At 51.2% G+C, this 19,451-nt stretch overlaps 11 protein-coding genes across 11 annotated transcripts; 5 read left to right on the forward strand and 6 right to left on the reverse strand.

The window, feature by feature from the left end:
- Positions 1-691: 691 nt before the first annotated feature.
- BDV59DRAFT_96371 (SDR family oxidoreductase) lies at positions 692-2,388 on the reverse strand. Its single transcript, XM_073697405.1, has 5 exons — positions 2,093-2,388; positions 1,785-2,043; positions 1,551-1,714; positions 1,141-1,491; positions 692-1,087 (listed from the first exon to the last, which is right to left on the reverse strand). The coding sequence occupies exons 1-5, from the start codon at positions 2,145-2,147 to the stop codon at positions 963-965; spliced, it is 954 nt and encodes a 317-aa protein (XP_073545079.1). The 5' UTR covers positions 2,148-2,388; the 3' UTR covers positions 692-962.
- Positions 2,389-2,572: 184 nt separating this feature from the next.
- On the forward strand, positions 2,573-3,562 carry BDV59DRAFT_184769 (uncharacterized protein). Its single transcript, XM_073690742.1, has 2 exons — positions 2,573-2,776; positions 2,831-3,562. The coding sequence occupies exons 1-2, from the start codon at positions 2,717-2,719 to the stop codon at positions 3,323-3,325; spliced, it is 555 nt and encodes a 184-aa protein (XP_073545080.1). The 5' UTR covers positions 2,573-2,716; the 3' UTR covers positions 3,326-3,562.
- A 122-nt stretch (positions 3,563-3,684) lies between these two features.
- Positions 3,685-6,096, forward strand: BDV59DRAFT_184772 (cytochrome P450). The gene is made up of 5 exons (XM_073690743.1): positions 3,685-4,111; positions 4,174-4,374; positions 4,426-5,177; positions 5,238-5,828; positions 5,876-6,096. The coding sequence occupies exons 1-4, from the start codon at positions 3,745-3,747 to the stop codon at positions 5,433-5,435; spliced, it is 1,518 nt and encodes a 505-aa protein (XP_073545081.1). The 5' UTR covers positions 3,685-3,744; the 3' UTR covers positions 5,436-5,828; positions 5,876-6,096.
- Positions 5,340-7,659, reverse strand: BDV59DRAFT_209800 (transcription factor domain-containing protein; the record flags this gene model as incomplete). Its single annotated transcript, XM_073695459.1, has 6 exons — positions 5,340-5,828; positions 5,876-6,171; positions 6,220-6,326; positions 6,377-7,003; positions 7,055-7,416; positions 7,578-7,659. The coding sequence occupies 6 exons, from the start codon at positions 7,657-7,659 to the stop codon at positions 5,461-5,463; spliced, it is 1,842 nt and encodes a 613-aa protein (XP_073545082.1). The 3' UTR covers positions 5,340-5,460.
- A 290-nt stretch (positions 7,660-7,949) lies between these two features.
- BDV59DRAFT_204498 (uncharacterized protein) lies at positions 7,950-8,695 on the reverse strand (the record flags this gene model as incomplete). The annotated part of the gene is made up of 2 exons (XM_073694476.1): positions 7,950-8,545; positions 8,611-8,695. The coding sequence occupies 2 exons, from the start codon at positions 8,693-8,695 to the stop codon at positions 7,950-7,952; spliced, it is 681 nt and encodes a 226-aa protein (XP_073545083.1).
- A 699-nt stretch (positions 8,696-9,394) lies between these two features.
- BDV59DRAFT_184777 (glycosyltransferase family 69 protein) lies at positions 9,395-10,821 on the forward strand. Its single transcript, XM_073690744.1, has 3 exons — positions 9,395-10,019; positions 10,072-10,297; positions 10,344-10,821. The coding sequence occupies exons 1-3, from the start codon at positions 9,441-9,443 to the stop codon at positions 10,754-10,756; spliced, it is 1,218 nt and encodes a 405-aa protein (XP_073545084.1). The 5' UTR covers positions 9,395-9,440; the 3' UTR covers positions 10,757-10,821.
- BDV59DRAFT_96412 (acyl-CoA carboxylase subunit beta) lies at positions 10,814-12,793 on the reverse strand. Its single transcript, XM_073697406.1, has 3 exons — positions 12,048-12,793; positions 11,411-11,993; positions 10,814-11,350 (listed from the first exon to the last, which is right to left on the reverse strand). The coding sequence occupies exons 1-3, from the start codon at positions 12,672-12,674 to the stop codon at positions 10,872-10,874; spliced, it is 1,689 nt and encodes a 562-aa protein (XP_073545085.1). The 5' UTR covers positions 12,675-12,793; the 3' UTR covers positions 10,814-10,871.
- Positions 12,794-12,887: 94 nt separating this feature from the next.
- On the forward strand, positions 12,888-14,896 carry BDV59DRAFT_209802 (putative pyruvate carboxylase; the record flags this gene model as incomplete). Its single annotated transcript, XM_073695460.1, has 2 exons — positions 12,888-12,928; positions 12,985-14,896. 2 exons carry the CDS (start codon positions 12,888-12,890, stop codon positions 14,894-14,896), a joined length of 1,953 nt encoding a protein of 650 aa, XP_073545086.1.
- Positions 14,897-15,096: 200 nt separating this feature from the next.
- Positions 15,097-17,505, forward strand: BDV59DRAFT_184779 (putative inositol 5-phosphatase). The gene has a single exon (XM_073690745.1). It carries the CDS (start codon positions 15,479-15,481, stop codon positions 16,877-16,879), a length of 1,401 nt encoding a protein of 466 aa, XP_073545087.1. The 5' UTR covers positions 15,097-15,478; the 3' UTR covers positions 16,880-17,505.
- On the reverse strand, positions 16,747-17,520 carry BDV59DRAFT_96426 (uncharacterized protein). The gene has a single exon (XM_073697407.1). The coding sequence runs from the start codon at positions 17,382-17,384 to the stop codon at positions 16,926-16,928; it is 459 nt and encodes a 152-aa protein (XP_073545088.1). The 5' UTR covers positions 17,385-17,520; the 3' UTR covers positions 16,747-16,925.
- On the reverse strand, positions 17,484-19,255 carry BDV59DRAFT_184780 (uncharacterized protein). Its single transcript, XM_073690746.1, has one exon. The coding sequence runs from the start codon at positions 18,568-18,570 to the stop codon at positions 17,992-17,994; it is 579 nt and encodes a 192-aa protein (XP_073545089.1). The 5' UTR covers positions 18,571-19,255; the 3' UTR covers positions 17,484-17,991.
- Between the last annotated feature and the right edge of the window lie 196 nt (positions 19,256-19,451).

The raw sequence follows: 19,451 nt of genomic DNA on the forward strand, positions 1-19,451 counted from the left end.
GTTCTTCAACCCTGCGTTGCAATTGAGATCGAATACGCTCATGGGAAGCAGATCCCTCGGCCAAATCAGTCGCCTCACGTGCTATCTGGCAAAGCTCATTGATCTCCAACTGCTTGTTAGCAAGTTCAGTTTTCAAAGCCTTCTCCCGTTGTCTGGCTAGCCTGTATGCTTCATATAGCTGGGTTTCTGCAGGCGACTCTGTCGGGGTAGCTTGCTCGGCGTGCAGGCGCAATTCGTGCGCCTCCACGCGCTCTTCGGCTCTTCGTAGAGCGGCGCGGGTTTTTCGCAGCTCTTCCTCTTGATTTTCAATATTCTCCTGGTCGCTCCGGTTCTGGTCCCGCATGTCATCCAGCTGGGCACGAAGCGATTCATTCTCACGGATAAGTTGGATAGCCACCCGTTCTCGCTCTTCCAGTCCATCAGTTTCCGCTCTCCCCTCGGCAAGAAGTGCGTCTACCTCCTCTCCAATATCGAAACCGAGGGGTGGGGTTTCAAAGGTAGGCATGTTGTGAAACGGTATATAGACGGGAAACCTTCGGTATAGATATGGTATGACCAAGGAGATTGATTGAAGCAGGGAGGAGTAACCAGCGAGACAGACAATATATATGTCCATCGCTTGTGATTCAAAGAGCCTTTTTGGAATGGGAAATCCCACTGTAAAAAAGGATCATAGACCTAGCGTCTTTTACTCGCTACCAGTTGACAGAAACTGCCCCAATCGTAATCCCAGACAAGGGCATTGTGTGAGCATTGCAATGCGTGCCCTTTGTCTTCCCTTTAAAAGCATGGAAGATTCCGCTATTCTTTGTTCCATCACCCTTGTTCTTGATATTGCAAGCCTTCTAAGGTATGAAAAAACATGATTAGGAGTAGCCACAAAACACGAGATCACGGAAGTTGCATGGAACAGTCCCTCAGAATCTATACTATCTACAATACCGAAACCACTGCATGTTTCTTTAAAGCTTGGACTTTTTCTGTCCCTTGACATGCTGGACCGCTTCGCCGGAAAGAAGGAAGTCTGGGTAGCCCAGATCCCCTGCTGCGGCGCCACCCGAAGACGTACGCCAGCTTGCGCCATCCACTAACCCCAGTCAGCAAAACACACTCCATGCATTTCTTGGGGACATGACTCACCAACTAGTGTTTGGCCAGAGACATAGCTTCCAGTACTGGAAAAGAGATACACGGTGGCATCAGCGATATCACGAACGGACCCGATCCGTCCCAGGGGCTGCGACTTGATGTAGGCCTTCTTGGCGGGCGTAGGCAGAAGACGGTCCAGACCTTCTGTAGACGCGATAGGTCCAGGGGCAATAATGTTCGAAGTCACGCCCAGCGGACCGAATTCAATGGCAACACTATGCGACAGGGCGTCAACGCCGGCCTTGGCGACCGAGACGTGCGTCTGGAAGGGGGCAGCGCGGTAGTGCAAAGTAGCACTAACGAAGATGATGCGCCCACCAGTGCCGAGTGGAGATGGCTTCACTGTGCCATGATTAGCTATCGTTGATACACAATTTGCGTACTGAGTAAGAGGCTATTACGAGAGTCCGAGTCCACACGGTGCTTCTTGGCCGATTCGGTGAGATGAGGGATAGTCGCTTTCAAGGTGTTGTAAGAGCCCAGAACATCAATATCCATGACAGACTTGAAGGCATTCACGGACAGCTGGTTGATGGAGGCTAGAAAGTTGCCAGCAGCTCCGGCACTGAGGGAGGTCAGTCGGGAGGTCTAGAAATTCGGCCCCAAAGAAACCGTTTTCGTGGAGATGAGCATACATAACAAAGTCAATGGCACCAAACTCGCTGACACAACGGTCCACGGCCGCCTTAAGGCTTTCAAACTTGCGAACATCAACGGCGCCAATACCGATCACTTTGGCACCGGGGCGAGCAGTGGCAATATCCTTCGCAACAGCCTCCGTCTTCTCGACATTCCGGCCGACAATGCAGGCACTTGCGCCTAGATGAACCAGGGCACGAACTTGGGCACTGCAGATGGTTCCTGCACCACCGGTGCAAAAGACCACCTTGTTGGCTGTAAGACGTCAGTGCTGTGGGCCAGTTCAAAAGGGGCGACAACATACAGAAGAGACCATCTTTCCAGGTATCACTCAAATATTCTTCAGTCGCAAGAGGCATGGTGATGGAAAGGCGTTGTTAGCGCAAGCTATCAGCGAAAGGTCAATTCACCAGGGGAAGTTGAAGAAGAGAGCATTCAAGTAGGCAGGCGTAACATGTGGGGAAATGCCGCGGTTGCGCAGCGGTAGCCTCGGAATTGACCGCATTTTTGTTTATTCATCGAGAGGGTGGATGATGGGGGATCTGGAAGGATTTCACCCGGGGAGGATGTCTCTCGAGTGATATACAGCAAGCATATGATGGAACTGTAATCCAGGCTGCGTTACAGACCTTTTTAGTTATCATTATTTCCCCAAATGGACTTGGCGCCTTGTTGCCTGACTACTTATGCCTGAGGCATGTAGTGCTGCCTCAGGCCGCAACGACGTCACTGCTGCCAATCAAAACGTTGGCGATTAAATAACTTCATCAGTTGCATGTCTCTCCTGCTCCCCTCGCCAGCGTCGTCCATCGGCTCTCCTCATCTGTCGCGTACCGCAAACCTCTACAGCTTTGGTCACTGCTTTCGCTCTCATCGATCCTTCTCCGTCTCTCTCTCCTTGAGCGGTTCGGGGTTGTTGTCCGTCATAATGGCTTGTCCCATCACCGTCAGCAAATTCGTCGGCACCGTCTCCTTAGGCCTCTTGACTGTAGGCTTCTTATTGATACCCTATATGATAGCTATATCCTAATGGCGACTCCAGGGATTGTCCTACTCCGCTTCCACCATCACCATCCCCTCCCTCAAACTACTCCCGACCTCTTCCGATGCCTCGCGCTCCCTCCATGAAGTCAAACGTCTGAACCGGAAGCACGGCCTTCGTCTCACAAACATTGCCAATGGATGTCTCCTATTTGCCTACAGCATTTCTCCAAAGCATCGGAAACACCCCTATCTCCTCTGGATGTGTGTCACGTCCGCCCTGGGCTCCTACGCGATGGATTTTTGGTTCCACCGTCAGCTCGGCATCAAGACCTGGTTTCAGAGCCTCCTGCAGGATGTGGGCTGCTGTTCCGGTCGCAAGTCATCCAACAAGAAGGAAGAGGATTTAGTGGTGGTAGAGGCTGAAGAGAAGGTCAACGGAGAGAGTATTGAGCAGGAGATGGATAATGAACGTCGGTTCCAGTGCACCCGTACCGTGTTTTCCGGCCTTGCGCTTGCTATGGGTATCGTGGGGCTTTGGGGAGACCGGTCATGAACACTGATTGATCCTAGGCCACTATATGGTCCCACCATTTCCATTTGGGGCTGGTCATTGACCAAGCAAGGGGCGGTGAGGATTGTTTTCTCTATATGTTGATGCTGCGTTTGATGGCGCAGAATATAATGCTAAATGTACGCTATGTTTTATACTGATGTTTCGGTGTAATGGGTTAGGGTTTTAAAGAATTTATGCTTCTCATGCAAATATATCTATATCAATTTACTTTCTTCCCTTGAAGCTTCTCCGCAGGTGGCGGCGGGGGTGGGGGCGGAGTAACCAAGCATCCTCATAAACGTCCTCCGCGCCGATCACCACCAAGTTCTTCATAAATTCCTCGGCAGAGGGCCTACATGGAATCTACGTCGTATGAACTATGAAGGAAGATAGATCTCTCGTGCAGCATTATCGCCAACATGTATCTCCTTTTGCTCTTCCCCGTTGTCCCCATCGTCTATCATCTTCTTGCCCTCATTTATAAGACAATCACTACTCGTTCTTTAATATCGGTCCCCGGTCCGTTCTATACTCGCTTTACCAAGATCTGGTATTTCAACCGCGTTCGTCGTGGGCACTTCGAGCAGGATAATATTCAGCTGCACGAACGTTACGGTCCCGTCGTCCGCATCGCCCCGGATCACTACGCCATTAACGACCGGGCAGCCATCAAGACAATCTATGGAACTGGGAGTAAGTTCACCAAGTCGGCCTGGTACGAGGGATGGAAGCATCCCGACCCGGACAGGTGGACCCTATTCCCAGACCGGAACATTAAAAGACATGGTATGCATGAGAAATGTACATCTATATCGTCAACCTCTCACTCACAATCTCACAATTGACAGCCGAAACACGAAAGCGATTCTCAAGTCTATATTCCATGAGCTCCTTGGTTCACTATGAAGAATTCGTCGACCAGTGTGCCGATATCTTCACCCAGCGCTTGTCCGAGCATGCGCAAGCGAACAAAAGCCTCAATCTCGGCCACTGGTTCCAGTGCTATGCCTTTGACGTTATTGGTCACATCACATTTGGTCAGAGATTTGGTACGAGTCCGCTCATATCCTGCAATCGCCAGTTATGCTTACCGTAGACAGGATTCCTGGATGAAGGACGGGACATCGAAGGCACGATCGCTGCTCTTCAGAATCTTATGGCCTACAGCACCCTAGTCGGCATCTATCCCGAATGGCATCCACGTCTGTTTGTCCCTCTGAGCAAGTTCAGCTGGTCTGGTGCCGGCGGTCGTGCTTATATCATGAAGTTTGTCCAGGAAAGGATCAGCCAGCATAACGACCAACCGAAGCGTGATCCAGAACAGGGGACCTTACAAACACAGGATTTCTTGGAGAAAATGGTGCTTGCAAGAGACAAAGATCCTGAGAAAGTCACAAACTACCATCTTTTCATGATGGGACAGTCAAACGTGATTGCTGGATCGGACACCACCGCGATCAGTCTGTCGGCGATCATGTATCACCTGCTACAGAACCCAGCCGTATTAGACAAGCTTCGACACGAGATCGATGATTTCACTGCACAGGGCCGGTGTAGCCCCCGCGTGACATTCAAGGAAAGCCAAGAAATGCCGTACTTCCAAGCTGTCATGAAGGAAGCGCTCCGTATGCACAGCGCCACGGGACTTCCATTGTGGAGGGAAGTACCCGCCGGTGGCACAGAGCTCGCTGGCTATTTCTTTCCCGAGGGTACAGTGGTAGGTGTCAACACCTGGGTGGCGCATTATGATGAAGATGTATTTCCCGATGCGAAAAGCTTTCGGCCAGAACGCTGGATTGAAGCAGAACAAAACCCTGAGAGACTGAAGATCATGAACGACATGTACATGCCGGTAAGCACAAGGACACCCTATTCCCCTTCTCTCATCATGTAGCATGCTAATTATAAGCAGTTCGGCCTTGGCTCCAGGACATGTATCGGAAAACATATATCAATCTTGGAGATGTCTAAGTTGATCCCTAGGCTGATCCGTGATTTCGACTTCAGCACGAATGTCCAGAAGTGGAACACGGAGAATTTTTGGTTTGTGAAGCCTACCGACTTTGATGTTACAGTGCGCAGTAGAGACAAGTTCCCAGTATCAAGCTGAGCTGTGGATTCGTTTGATATGACTATCATGTAGAAGTGGCAACCCCCAAATTGAGTCGTCGATATTCCATGATCAAACTGTTCACGTCTGTCATATCTGTATGGTCATACCTATGTAGGCTCTGTCCAGGGACAGAGGGTGTGTCCTGTTCTCTTTCAGCATCCCTGGCTCTCATTTTAGCCACAATAATACGGGCCAACTGCCAAAATTCGGCGGCATAGCAGGTAAAACCATTCTTTCTCCATATTGTATCGAACCGATTGGGGACATCCTTATCTTCAGGCTCTCTTACATCCCAGATTCGCCTCCAGTTCTCTAATCCAGTTTCCACTGGAGCAAGAGAGGACTCGAAGATGATCGAGTTTTGCAGATGAAAAGTGAGCGAATGGAGTGCTATGCTATAGTCAGAAATTTTCTGTTTAATGTCGAGGGTCACATACACTGCACAGTTGTGAACATATTCAGCGTCCCAATCCGAGCCAAGTGTCTCACGAGAATGTCATCCAAGTCTTTTTGACACATCATTCGTACCACTGCGGCGATAGACAGCCGCTTCCGCCAGAATATCGTGTTTTCCCACTCCTTAAGAAGTGTGAAGCATTCCACTGCTGATTCTGCTTGAAAGCATCCTTCTGGACATGTTACCTCCATCTTCAGTTCCGACACCACCATCCGCGGTGGTGAGTTATGGAATATTGTAAGGGCCGCATCGAACAAGAAAACATAAGTAAGCGTTCTGGAACTATTAGCATGGTAACTGTCTCCGAAACAGGCTTATGCTCACCGGAGCAGCTCTTCTTCTGTCGAGAATTGATTCCACCAGGAAGGTGATGGACTGTCCAGGCTCAATGCCCGGTGATTTCCTGAACCCAATCCAATATCCCTCGCCAACTTCCAGGTATCAGCTACTGCCTAGGGCCATGTATCCGGGGTGGACTCACAGTGACCATGGTCGCATGGCGGTATCTCCGTATCCGAGTCTGAGCCTCCAAAGAGCCTTCTCTCTTCTGTAAAGAGCAGACCAGATAGGTCATCTGGATACATTCGATACGTCTTTTGTTCCAATCAGATTTCTCATGAACGACACATGTCGTCGAAGCTTTTAGGTCTTCCTCTCCAAAATGGTTGTCGGTAAATACTATCTGCTCCACACTATCCAACCACAATTTGGCAACTTCAGCATCGTCCGCATGGGGTGAAAGACAAGCACCAATTATTATCATGACAGACAACAAGGCCACAGGGGCATTTTGAGGATCGAATGAAGGTCGATGTACGATGGGACAGTTTGGATACCATAAAGCCCAAAAGTACCCCAAGTAACGACGAATATTATGTGGCGTGAAGAATGTGTGGCACAGATCCTGTGTATGGCTGTCCCAGATGATGGTTATAAAGCTCTCTTCACTTCTGTCATTGATGATTCTTTCCAGTCGCTCGATGATCTCTTCGGCTTTAGACCCCAATGGATCTTCGTCGCGGTAAGTGATGCTAGTAGTCGGTAGTGTTTCCGAATAATTATCGTCAATGAGGAGCCCAGGATTAATGCACCCTGAAATTGGCTCAAACTGCGGGTTTATATAGTGCTCGCTCTCTGGAATGTTCCCCAGGCTGGGTACGTTGACGTTCACTTCACTTTCCAAGACCAATCTCTGTCTTTCTTGTAGGGTATCCTGATCGAGAAACGTTCCCATCCCGTTTGCGCTTGTGAAATATGCTAGATACTCCAGACTTTCCGCCAAGGATATGCTGTCACTGGTCCATTGCGACGAGTACAAAAAGTCGAGAGCGGCAAAGTCCACCTCTGGGGATATGTCGGGTAGACGTTCGCCTTGAAAGTTAGTGTCCATCGCTGTGCTTCGTGAGATCTGTATAGTGCCGGTTTGCGTTCGTGGCTTTGCCCAAGCGGTTGGCATGGTGCTAGTTGACTCAGAGGAGTCCGCTTGCGCCCTACACGTTCTCTCATGGCGTCTCATCACATCTCTAGACGGTCTTAGCTATGAATATTAGGAGAACTGTAGGACAAATCACACCTCCGTGTAAAGGACCTCCGACAGTATCCACATTCAAAAGGTCTTTTGTTCTCGTCTGTCTCCCATCAGTAACGGCACAGTAGTCCCGGACGAGCCAGAGCCGACATACGAGACCGAGCATGACGCCTAAGATGTTCCAATCGACTGTAAGCTGTGGAGCAAATGGCGCATGTCCACTGGCGTTGAGACATGTCGTGCAGCGGAGTTTTTTTCTTGCTACACGCTGTAGCTCTGATCAATTCTCAAAAGTGCGCCAGTCGTTGATCATCATCGAAAGAAGCTTGGCAGCCGATGTGGGGGCGGAGATGGCCCGAGGTTATTTTGTTGGCGGACATTCCCCAAATCCAAGATGTCATGAAGAGATCGTCATGAAGAGAAACAGGGTGTCTGTATGTGCATCATTTGTGGTAATCTAACGGCAAATAACGTAGTTATGTTTAGGTAGCTATACACACAAGAAGCCTCCTAGTTTCTCATCCTTTTAAGTCAACAACATGCTACCAACAACCATTGTAAGTAGAACCAACCCCTTCACTCCAGTTTTCGCGCAGCTCCCTTGGTTTGTCTCGCTCTCCTTACTACTATCCTTCCCTGTGCTAAAGTTCCCAGACAGCCACGGATGCGCCGACAATGTATCATTACTTGCCGCGATCACATCAGGAGAAAGTAATTCATTCTCCACCAGCGTGCACTCCACACGATCATCCGACTCTTCAATGCTGTTGGTTACCTGAATGGGCAAGTCAAAAACGGTATAGTAGTCGGATCCGTTCCAGCGGAAGGACTGGTGCATCGATATATTGTAGTCGCCGCGAGGGGAGTCGGAGTCCCCATCACCATCACCAACCAGGCATGCCGGCCAGGTCCAGTCAACATGCTTGACGGTAGAGGTTGGTTCCAGGTCAAGAACGGGACCGACGTATGCATTGGAGTTGGACGATGTGCCATTAGAGATCGTGAAGTTTTTGGATAAATGGTTGGAAGTGAGAAACAGGGTGATCTCGTGGAATTGCGTATCAGAATCGGAGGAGGGCAATTTGCCGTTTCCAGAAATCTCGATGGCTACTTGGAGCGTATCTAGGAACATGATCAGGTTGGAGCTCGCATGGTGGATGAATTCAGTTTGTCGTATATATGCCTACCTCCTCCTAACGGGGTATTGGGCTGCGGCGCGTCGACAATGGCCAACCCTGGGGTGTATACCTGCCCATTAACGATTGTCGCCATAGTGGACAGCGAGAAACTTCCAGGTGAATGGTTCCATGATCAGATAGGGCTGAAAGGAGATCTTTGATATTTGAATGTCGGTGGATAAAGTGCCAAGCGGTAATTTCCGACTATCCGACCACGACATACTGGGGAAATTAGAAACATGGTTCTAGGGCCTCACTGGTGGAGAATCCGCTTTTATTCTGCCTAATTCCTGTCATAATTTGACTGTTAATAAATTCTCTGCTGCGGGTGGTGGTCCTCTCATGGGTTTATTGATGCATTTGGTTCAAACTCTCGCCTGCGGTCTTGTGAGTACGAATCGTGACTTGGGGAGGCCGAGGGACAATTTTTTGAGACTCTTTGTGCCAATATAGCTAAAATTTCGACTATCGCATTGCCTCGTCATTTGTACGTTATAAAATATCCCATCGAGATACAGTACGCATTATGCCTAGGTGCCTAAGGTACTTGGTTAAAGCTCAGTTCCCTTCCTTTTCGGGTAGATACATCGAGCTACGCTTGCTATACAACCTACAACCTCTTAAAAACACCAGTGAGAGTCATCATCTCGGCCTGTATTTGCGACGAATTCTATTATAGTTCACAAAATAATTCATAAAATTCAGTAAATAATCCCAATGTCTCAGGTATCTTGGCAGCGGATCTCCCCGCATTCGGAGTCTGGCCGCCCAACCCTAGACGCAACGAGGATCTGTTCCTTTGCCTTCTCCGATGTACCGTCGGTAATACTGATAGAACCATGTTAATACGATCCTTTCGTTATCGCCGTCGCCATCGCTTATTACACGCGCTTCTTATTATTCTGTTTATTTGGAGTGCTGCAGAGGTCACTCTCATCCAGCGTCATCTGGCTCAAGACCCTCCGCGCAAGACCAGCCACCATACACTCCAGCGGCCCAGAACAGGTCGCATCTTCATTGCAAGTATACATTGGAATGATGAAATAATTCTACGCAGCCACTGGAATCAGGCGGTTGTCGACCTGGTCCAGGCTCTCGGTCCTCAGAACGTCTTTGTTAGTGTCTATGAAAGTGGGAGCTATGACAACACCAAAGACGCACTGATGACCTTAGATCGGTCTCTGTCCGCCCTTGATGTTCCCAGAAACATTACTCTATCTGAGGTCACCCATTGGGATGAGATGCAGAGACCGCCAGTGGGAGCAGGCTGGGTCCAAACCATACGTGGGAAGAAAGAGCTGCGCCGAGTCCCTTACCTGGCCCGAACGCGTAATATCAGCCTAGAACCATTGATCCGCCTCGCAGAGGAAGGCCTATACTTTGATACTATTCTCTTCTTGAACGATGTTGTCTTCACGGTTGGTCTTCATATCCATCCTATTGTAAGAGAAATTTAACATCTCGTTGTAGGTCGATGATGTCTTTACTCTCCTTGAGACTAATAACGGACATTACGACGCTGCGTGTTCCTTGGATTTCACCAATCCCCCTAGGTACTATGACACCTTTGCTCTTCGGGATACTGATGGGAAAGAACCAATAATGCAGACCTGGCCCTACTTCGCTTCGTCTGTTTCCCGGAGAGCACTGGAGCGAATGGATCCCGTGCCTGTGAGAAGCTGCTGGAATGGGATGGGTATGTCACTAGGACGCTGAAATGAAAGTCAAACTAACTTGCTTAGTGGCAATGCCGGCATCGCCCTTTTTATCTACAGACAAGCCCCTGCGTTTCCGGGGCATCCCTGATTCTCTTGCTCAAGAGCATTTAGAAGGCTCAGAATGTTGTCTTATCCATGCCGACAATGCAATCGGATCATCCAAGCGAGTATACCTCAACCCCCGCGTTCGGGTCGGGTATAATGGACCAGCGTATGAGGCTGTACATCCGGAAGACCGGTGGTTATCATCTTGGCGGATCCTGAAAGGAATCTGGGCGAGTCGTCTCAAACTATGGAGTTATATCGACTTGAGGGGAAGAAAAGTCCACCGACGGCTCTCGCGGTGGGAAAGGAAACATGGGCTGCAAGAACCGGGGGATTATTGTCTAGTAGATGAGATGCAAGTTCTCATGGAGTGGGGGTGGGCACATTTGTGAAGGAGTGCAATTGTTATAGAGTTTCTGTTTATATATAAACCAAAACTATGCATATTACACCGGGGTTTGATCATCTGTCAATATATCTCTCTCCCGAATCCAATCTTTTAATAACCTATGAAAAGACAGGATGGATCTTGCCGGCTGCCCTATCTCCCAGTCTTTCTGCCATCATGACTTTATAAACATGCTTGGCCCATGCACAGCATACCTGTCTGGTGTCCTTCGGGTCGATAATCTCCTCCACACCAAACGCATTTGCTGTTCGCACAGGGTTCATCAATCTTCGGTACTCCTCTTCCAACTCTTGATATCTTTCAGCCTTCTTGCCCACCTTCTCGGCCTCACGTAGTTCATGTCGATGGCCCACTTCGATGCCGCCCTCCAACGGAAGAGAGCCCCATTGCCCAGAGGGCCATGCAACTTGCATGACAGGATCGCGAGCACCGATCATAAGCCCTCCCGCCACACCGTAAGCGCGGCGTGTAATGACATTGAATATGGGCATGGTGGTGGCATGATACGCCTTGCCCAGCTCAACACCCCAGCGCATGGTTCCTGTACGTTCTGCCACTGTTCCAATGGCATAGCCGGCTGGAAACACAATGGATTAGAGAGCTATTTCTTGACTAAGAGAGGGGTATGGATACTCACGGACGTCGATGAACTGCAGCACGGGGAGGTTCATCACATCACACAGCTTTAACAGGCGCGTCAGCTTCTGGCTACCAGCGGCATCCAAAGCTCCACTGTTAACTTCGCAATTCAGCGAGATTACTCCAACTGGCCGTCCTCCCAGTCTGGCAAGGCCACCAATTGCGGTACGACCCCAGAGGGGTCCAATCTCAAAGAAAGAGTCCCGATCCACCACACTATTGATGATCGTCCATGGATTATACATGCGTGTCTGCTTCCGGGGTATGATCGACCGTAAAGCGACGTCCTCACGGTCTTCTGGGTCGGTGCAAGGGATCACAGGAGGGGCCTCCCGCCCGGAGTTGGGCAAATAGCTCAACACTGTTCGAATCTGCTCATAACATTCGGCCTCATTTGCGGCCAGATTGTCGATAGTTCCATTTGTACAATGGATCATAGGACCCCCAAGCGTCTGGAATTCAAGGCCTTCCTCAAAAGTGGCGCCTTTGACCACCTCGGGGCCAGCATTGAAGAGCGAGCCGATGTCGGCAGCCATGACAGAAAAGTGGCAGGAGACCACACGCGCAGCTCCAAGGCCAATCTATCAGGATATCAGCGCATGTCCTCAAATAAAACCAAATTCGGTCCATCGTACCGCAGGCCCAACTACCGCCCCCAGGTTGGGGATACCCTCGTTTAATTGCTCCACCACATACTTGTACATAGAGACATAGGGCAAGTAGCTCCATCCAGCAGTCTTGATAGTCGTCACACTGCCACCACCAGAGCTTCCATCCACCAGCTTCACAACAGGGAGCTTGAGGGCTAGAGCCAGTTTTTCGAGATAGATGGTCTTGCCGGCCGTCGAGCCATCCGCATGTCCACTTCGAAGAGAGAAATCGTCTGCGGTGAGCAACACGCGACGACCACGCAGGCGTCCCATACCCTGAACATTATTACTGGGAATGAATGACGTGGGCTTTTCCCTCATAGGCCCCGTTTTCTCCCATGTCACGGTGCCGGAGAGCGACCCGATCTCCTGAAAGGTCCCCTGATCCAGGAGCTCCTCTAAACGTTCGCGAACCCAGAGTTTTCCATCTCTCTTTTGGCGGACATAGCCACGTCGATTGGGATCTGGAGTTGCCGCTATATCTTGCAGAGTGCGGATCTGCTCGAGAACATCGGAGTAGTCCGCAGGGAGCTTCTGGGAGGCATTCAAGTGCGAAGAGACCTGATTCAGTCTCTTGTGTGCCGATGAAGGAGAGTCCGAGTTATCTGGCATGTTGATATGAGTGCGTGGTGAACTAGGAAAAGTGATATCATCCCCGCGGGGGATATATCTGGCATTTGGTTTCTCCTCGTGAGGGGTCGATGATTATGGAACCTCCGAGGTCCGAGGGCCTTCTTCTATACAAAACGAAAGAATCCCATTTACCTTGTTAACACCGGAGCCCATGTAACTGATTCTATAATTTACGCTTTATTTCTTTTCCAGATGGCGGCTCAACGTATTCAGCGACTTCTGGTCGCGAACCGGTACTAGACCCTTTAGCTCTCAGCGTTCAATCGATCCCCACCACTAACGAATCCAGGGGCGAGATTGCAGTGCGAATTCTCCAGGCTGCCCGCGAGGTATCTCCATCGATCGAAACATTTGCTCTTTACACTGAAGACGATCGTTCGCATTGCGACCTGGGGCGCCCTCACCATGCCTTGCCCGTCCCCTCAGCAGCCGCATACTTGGACATCGCCCTGCTGGTTGAGCTCGCCCAAAAGCACCAAATTGATACAATCCACCCAGGCTATGGGTTCCTGAGCGAAAGTGCCGAGTTTGCAAGGCGTATGCATGATGTTGGAGTCGCCGTTATTGGGCCCGGTGCGGCGACCCTTGCGCGCACTGGGGATAAACTCCAGGCCAAGCAGCTCGCCATGGAATGCAGCGTCCCTGTTCTTCCTGCGATGGAGAGACCTACGGCTGACCTTGCCGAGATTCGTGCATTTGCACGTCAAACTGGGTATCCTGTCATGATTAAGGCTGTTGATGGAGGCGGCGGACGTGGTATCCGGCTCGTTCGACGTGAGGAGGAACTTGAGAACGCCGTCCGTGGAGCGACCGGCGAATCATCTTCACAGACCGTCTTTGTGGAAAAGGCCGCTGTAGATGGGTATCACCATATTGAAGTGCAGGTTGTGGGCGACGGAAGTGACGTGCGCCATCTATGGGAGAGAGATTGTAGCGTGCAGCGACGCTTCCAAAAGGTCGTCGAAGTCGCACCATCTCTCCTTCAGAATCGACCACTGATTCAGCAGGTGGTAAACTCGGCGTTGCGCATGGCCAAAGCAATTCACTACCGATCCCTGGGCACGGTCGAATTCCTCGTGCATGAGCATCAAGAGGAGTTCTACTTCCTGGAGATTAACCCTCGTCTGCAGGTGGAACACACCATCACGGAGAATGTGACCGGCTTTGACCTTGTTCAGACACAGCTCCGTCTTGCCCAGGGACAGACATTGGCCCAGGTTGGTCTGGGCAAAAGCCCTCCGACTCCCACAAGTGCGCGGTCTATTCAACTCCGACTATGCTCCGAGGATCCGCGAAGAAACTTCTCCCTCAGCCTGGGTAAAATCACCGAGTTTAGTGTACCCGGTGGCCATGGCGTTCGAGTTGACACCCACGTAGACATGTCTGGAGCAGCTCCTGTCATCGTGGGTGCAAACTTCGATAACCTCCTGGCCAAAATCATCGTCACTGCATCTAATTGGGAGGGTGTTGTCTTCAAAGCGCGGCGCGTACTTACCGATACCAGGATTTCGGGCGTACAAACCAACCTGGATCTTCTGCGGGGGATTGTTGCACAGGATGATTTCCTGGCCGGTAGGATTGACACCCAGTGGCTCGAGAGGCATCTGCAGTTTTCGCTAGAACAAGGGGAGAAGATCTCACAGTCCGTCCGCCGCGATATGTCTACGCAGCCGTCGCGCACCTCAACTATCCCCAGCATTCCAGCATCAAGCCTATTATTCCGAGGCGGTGATGCGTGGTCCGTCAAACTGGAGCCTCTCGGAGGCGCGGATCAGCCACCCCAGCAGCATCATTTCCAGCTTACTCGGGTGCTTCAAAATGACTTCCCCTCGTCGCTGGCGGCAGAGGTCGAGTATACTACGCCCACCTCATCCACAGCCTATCGTCTGCAGTTGGCTACCACATCCACCTCTGCAAATGCGCTGGTATCGTCCTCCCACCGCCGTGGTGACCCCAACAACCCCCGACACATCGTGCTCCCGCTCTCTGGAAAACTGATCGAGGTTCTCGTTGGCCCCGGGGAGGTTGTCGCAGAGAACCAAGTGCTGGCATTTGTCAAACAGATGAAGATGGAGTTGGAGGTGCGCAGTCCCCGTGCTGGACGCGCCCATTGGGTGTATGAGATGGAGGACGAAGAAGAAGATGTTGCCGAGGGAATGCTCCTGGTGGAGCTGGAAGAAGAACTCCGGGGGAAGCTATGAATCTTGTAGAGAATAGAAGACGTGGGTTTATGCAGGACGACAAATATTATGGAAAAAATTTCAAGATATTGTGCCTTGCTGTAGTATCCACGAAAGTTTTCTTCATAGGTTGAAAAGAGCTATTCTACGAAATCGTTCAAACGGTTAGGTTTGCATAGGTTGGTCGACCTGATATTCAAAGGCAACAAGGCATATAATATCATAAGTCTATTTCCCATTCCTTGTCTACACCCATACTACTAGTTTCTGCTGTCGTAGAGTCAGGGAATGTATCATGGAGACTAGGTCTTCGTAGCTGGGGCAATTCAATGATCCCCTTGTCGATCAGTCGATCATCATTCCATCCCATGCGAGGAGTGTTGAACCCTGATTGACAGACCTAACAGTTGACGCAATACGCTCTCTGGAATGTCAATGAAAGGGATGCTTTGATATCGATCGCTGGCGAGATGCATGTTGATGAATTACCGGATGCGGTTAGTGGAGTGATAGATCCTGAGTCAGCGAAACTTTTCCCAAAGGAGCAACGATGACTTCATCCATCATGAACTCCAGCTGAAACAGCGACAACTGCTTGCTGGAATGCACGACCCGTCCTCCACCGACATCATGCCGACTAACATGACAGATGACGTTTTTCTCTACCTCCTCACTTTCAACTGCACCCGTACGCCCGTTGAGATCAGCCGTTTCGCCGACCATCTCTTCGATGCCTTGCCGCTCACCGACACTTCCAGCTCCCAGAGTCCCCCCGATCTCATTGCCCTCTGTCTCCAGGAGGTTGCTCCTATAGCCTATGCATTTCTTGGAGGCTCGTTTCTTACGCCATACCTCTCTCGGTTTAATCAGGTGGTGGACCAGGCTGTGGCACGACGCTGGAAGGATGCCCACTATACAAATGTGGTGACAGAGAATGTTGGCATGACGGCGCTCATGGTGTTTGCTCGGTCAGATGTCGCCGAACACATCTCAAATTCAGCCTACGCTCACGTTGGGCTGGGACTGCAGCAGATGGGGAATAAAGGTGCTGTTGGAGCTCGACTGACCTACAAGTCAGTGTCCCCCGCCGCAGCCTCTATGGATCTCACACTGGTGGCAGCACACCTTGCACCGATGGAAGATGCTGTGCAGCAACGGAACGGGGACTGGCGTGCTATTGTTGAACGTCTAGTATTCAGCCGTCCAAGTGCAGCAACATCCTCTGCCCACGAAAACTCTGGAGAGACCGGCGATGAGTCGGAGCGAACCGCCCTTCTACGTGATTCTTCCACTCTCACACCAGACGACGACGCCCGGAGTATCCTCATACCTACAAGCTATTTATTCCTCGCAGGCGACCTCAACTACCGCACTTCCGACACGTCCCCGAGCAAAGAGGATCGCGCCCGGTTCCCGCAAGCCCATGCAGATCAGAGCAGTACCTTCCACTACTCCCATCTTTTGAAAGAGGATCAGCTCATCCGGGAGATGAAACAGTCCCGAACCTTCCACGGACTGTCGGAAGCGCCTATCACATTTCCTCCGACGTACAAGTATGCCAGCGCGGCACGTCAGGCAGCACGCAATACTACCATCGACGACGGCGAACCGGAATGGCTGTGGACGAATACCCGCTGGCCCAGTTGGTGCGATCGTGTGTTATTCCTGGAATCGCCACCGGGTCTGGATGAGACCGCTCGAGTCAAGCCGCTGAAATACAAGGCGCTCCCGTTGTTTCCAACCTCCGACCATCGTGCCGTAGCTCTTTCCGCTTTGGTCCCAAGACGACTGCCGTCCGGGGGCGACGATGCGACACCCGCGGTGGCTCCGTTTCCGATCGATCCAGAATGGCAACGTAAGCGAGATGCGGCGCGGACGAAGGAGCTGGTAGTGGGTGGGTTGGCTTATTTGGGATGGACCTGGGAAGGCAACGGAGTGTTGGTGGCCTCGATTGTTGGCATACTGGGGACCTGGCTCGTGCTTCGATCGCTGTTTGAAGGTTGAAGCGTAGGAATGGGATCTTGGTTCGAAACGTCGCGCCCCATGTCGATCATTGGGATCGTCGGCCCAAGAATACCCATGAACCATATACATGGCGACGGCTAGGTTTCACGCTCAAACGCTCAGTGACCTGTCCAACCGCGTCTCTGTAGAAGGTTTCGCCAGCCGTCTTGGTGCATTTCCTTCCCTGACCAGCGCCGGAAGACACGGCAATGGATTCTCCTCTCAGACGACATACAAAGCGATAGTCCCGGAAGCCTATTTCGAGGTCAGCTGGACATGAGGTCGATCTAGAACGGTCTGGCGTGGTCGGCAAAGGGAAGAAGAAGGAGTTGGTGTCGATCCATCCCAGGCGGCTCAAGGCAGACCTGCGGGATTCCGACATGGATGTGAGTCTCGCCGGGTCTGGCGCGCCGACGGGACAATCACCTCTGTTCTGAGAAGGACGTTGGGCATTGGATTTCCTGTTTTTCCCTTCCTTGCCTCCAACCGGGGGCAGTCTCTTCATACCAATGAGTGCCTGACCAGTTTGCCGTCGGGACGTCCCGGCGGTTGGAAGCGCATTTGGCCGCTGCCGGTTTCCATGCAATCCGGCGATTGGGTTTGGCCCTAGGTTATTTGGATTCGGGAAATTATCGATTTTTTTTTCCCTATTCTCTGCTCGTATTTTTACCCTGTAGAGCCACTCCCACTAGCGGACCCGCATTGCTCTGTTGGTGAAACGTGGAAGCCCGATCGATTCCCACGGATGATGAATCGGCACCGCCAGCGAGAACCCAGTCATTCATGGTTTGAAATGCCTAGGAACTCTTAGACTAGTTCACATGCCGACGGCTGAATTCTCCGACCCGTCATACGATCGGTATAGAGGAGTACTGCGTAGTTATGCTTCGAGCAACAGAGACGAGCCATGCCCCCTCCTCCTAATCTTAAGCACTCTACTGCAGACGATCCGGTAAGAATGAAGACCAATCGGACAGATGGGGAGTCTGATACCCTCCCTGCCATCATTCTTTCGTCCCTGTATTTTTTATGGATCCAGGATGTTAGGGTAACGCGGGGGCACATGACCGGGCCCAGTGACCTCTATCAAAACGATGAACCAACGGTGATTGCTATTTTGCCTGATGGTCATAATGGCATCCATGCACAATGACGCCGGAGGATTGCAGCCACCATCTGCACACTGCCATCCGGAATCGGATCTGGAAAGGTACTGTACCAATAGTGTCCATCTGACGTGCTGATGCGATGACACTGCCGAGTGCCAACAGAGGTGAGAACCGGCCCGCTCCATCGACCAGACAGGCAGACAGACAGACAGCCGGAGGCTGAGGGCAATTAACCTGGTTGTCATCGTGAATGGATCTGGGCGGATGGGCTCCGATGGGGACAACCAGAACCCCACCCCAGCTCGCCAACCCAGCAATGCGGATGCCCATACAACATGCAAACTCCGTTGAACGATTGGTTCTAGTGTACATGAAGGGGAGGAATGGGGGTTCGGGAAGAAGAGTCACCGGGGCTCTCTCGGCGAGTGGGTTTGTCCTTGATCTCTTACAGCGAGAGAAGGCCGGTGTTTCTTCATGATTCGATCGGGGCCGAACAAAGAAGACGAGGAATGAGGTGGTGATAAAGAAGTCCTCCCTGACTGGGTTCCCATATCCGCCTCTTCCGGTCCTCTCAGCGTACATTCCAGTTACCCCTCCAAAGAAGCCAAGGGGATATATCTATCGTAGATGTGGGCGTTGCCGGCGTACATGGTTGTGGCGATGAGAGACGCAGGTTACTGACTGGACTATGGGATTATTTGTTCCAGAAAGCGTCGAGAAAGCCTTGGATGCGAGATCCTGCCGGGACCCTCATCTATGCGAAACTGGACTGGCTGGGAGGACACCGGCTGTTGGCGCCAGTGGGTCCCACTCCGTGGGATTCATTCTCGTCTCGTATTATTTTCAGGTCGAAAATGTTCGAACCATCCTTTCTCCAGTCGGGCTCCACGTCGCCCTGCAATCAAGCCCATGCCCAACACACGCCAACAAACCCAACCTGCGAGTCATACAGGCGATCAAGGTGTGACACGGGCCGGTGATGATGGTACGGAGGATGTTGGTGCAGATGGTCTTGAGGATCGGATTTTTTGGTATTATTACGGTAGCCTCTGTATAGTAGACCACCAAACTCCCGCCCGGGGATCCCGACAGTCCGGGATTCAGTTTTTTTTACCAGGCAGCCTAAGAATACCCATAATGGTGCAGCGGGACAAAGGAAGAGCTGATGCCGTCCGGAAGCCTCTGACGAGGCGATGTCCGCTGCGTATTGATCTATCAAACTGTCTGACGTGATCTGGACGGGCAGTGCACAGGCAGTAGATTAATAGAGTACCTCAGGTAGATTATTTGGGGGGAAATCGCAAAATTGGCCAAAATGCATGCCAAAGGGAGAGGGTCCGACGGATGGAACCCTAACTCCATAACAGAATAATAATAATTCGGCCCGTTATTACTTGATTTCATTCTAGAATACGCCGTGGTCACGAAAATAATAATAATAATAATTTAGGAATTTTTATTAT

The sequence above is a fragment of the Aspergillus ambiguus genome, assembly GCF_047715705.1.
Source record: "Aspergillus ambiguus strain CBS 117.58 unplaced genomic scaffold BDV59scaffold_33, whole genome shotgun sequence".
Taxonomy (NCBI): Eukaryota; Fungi; Ascomycota; class Eurotiomycetes; order Eurotiales; family Aspergillaceae; genus Aspergillus; species Aspergillus ambiguus.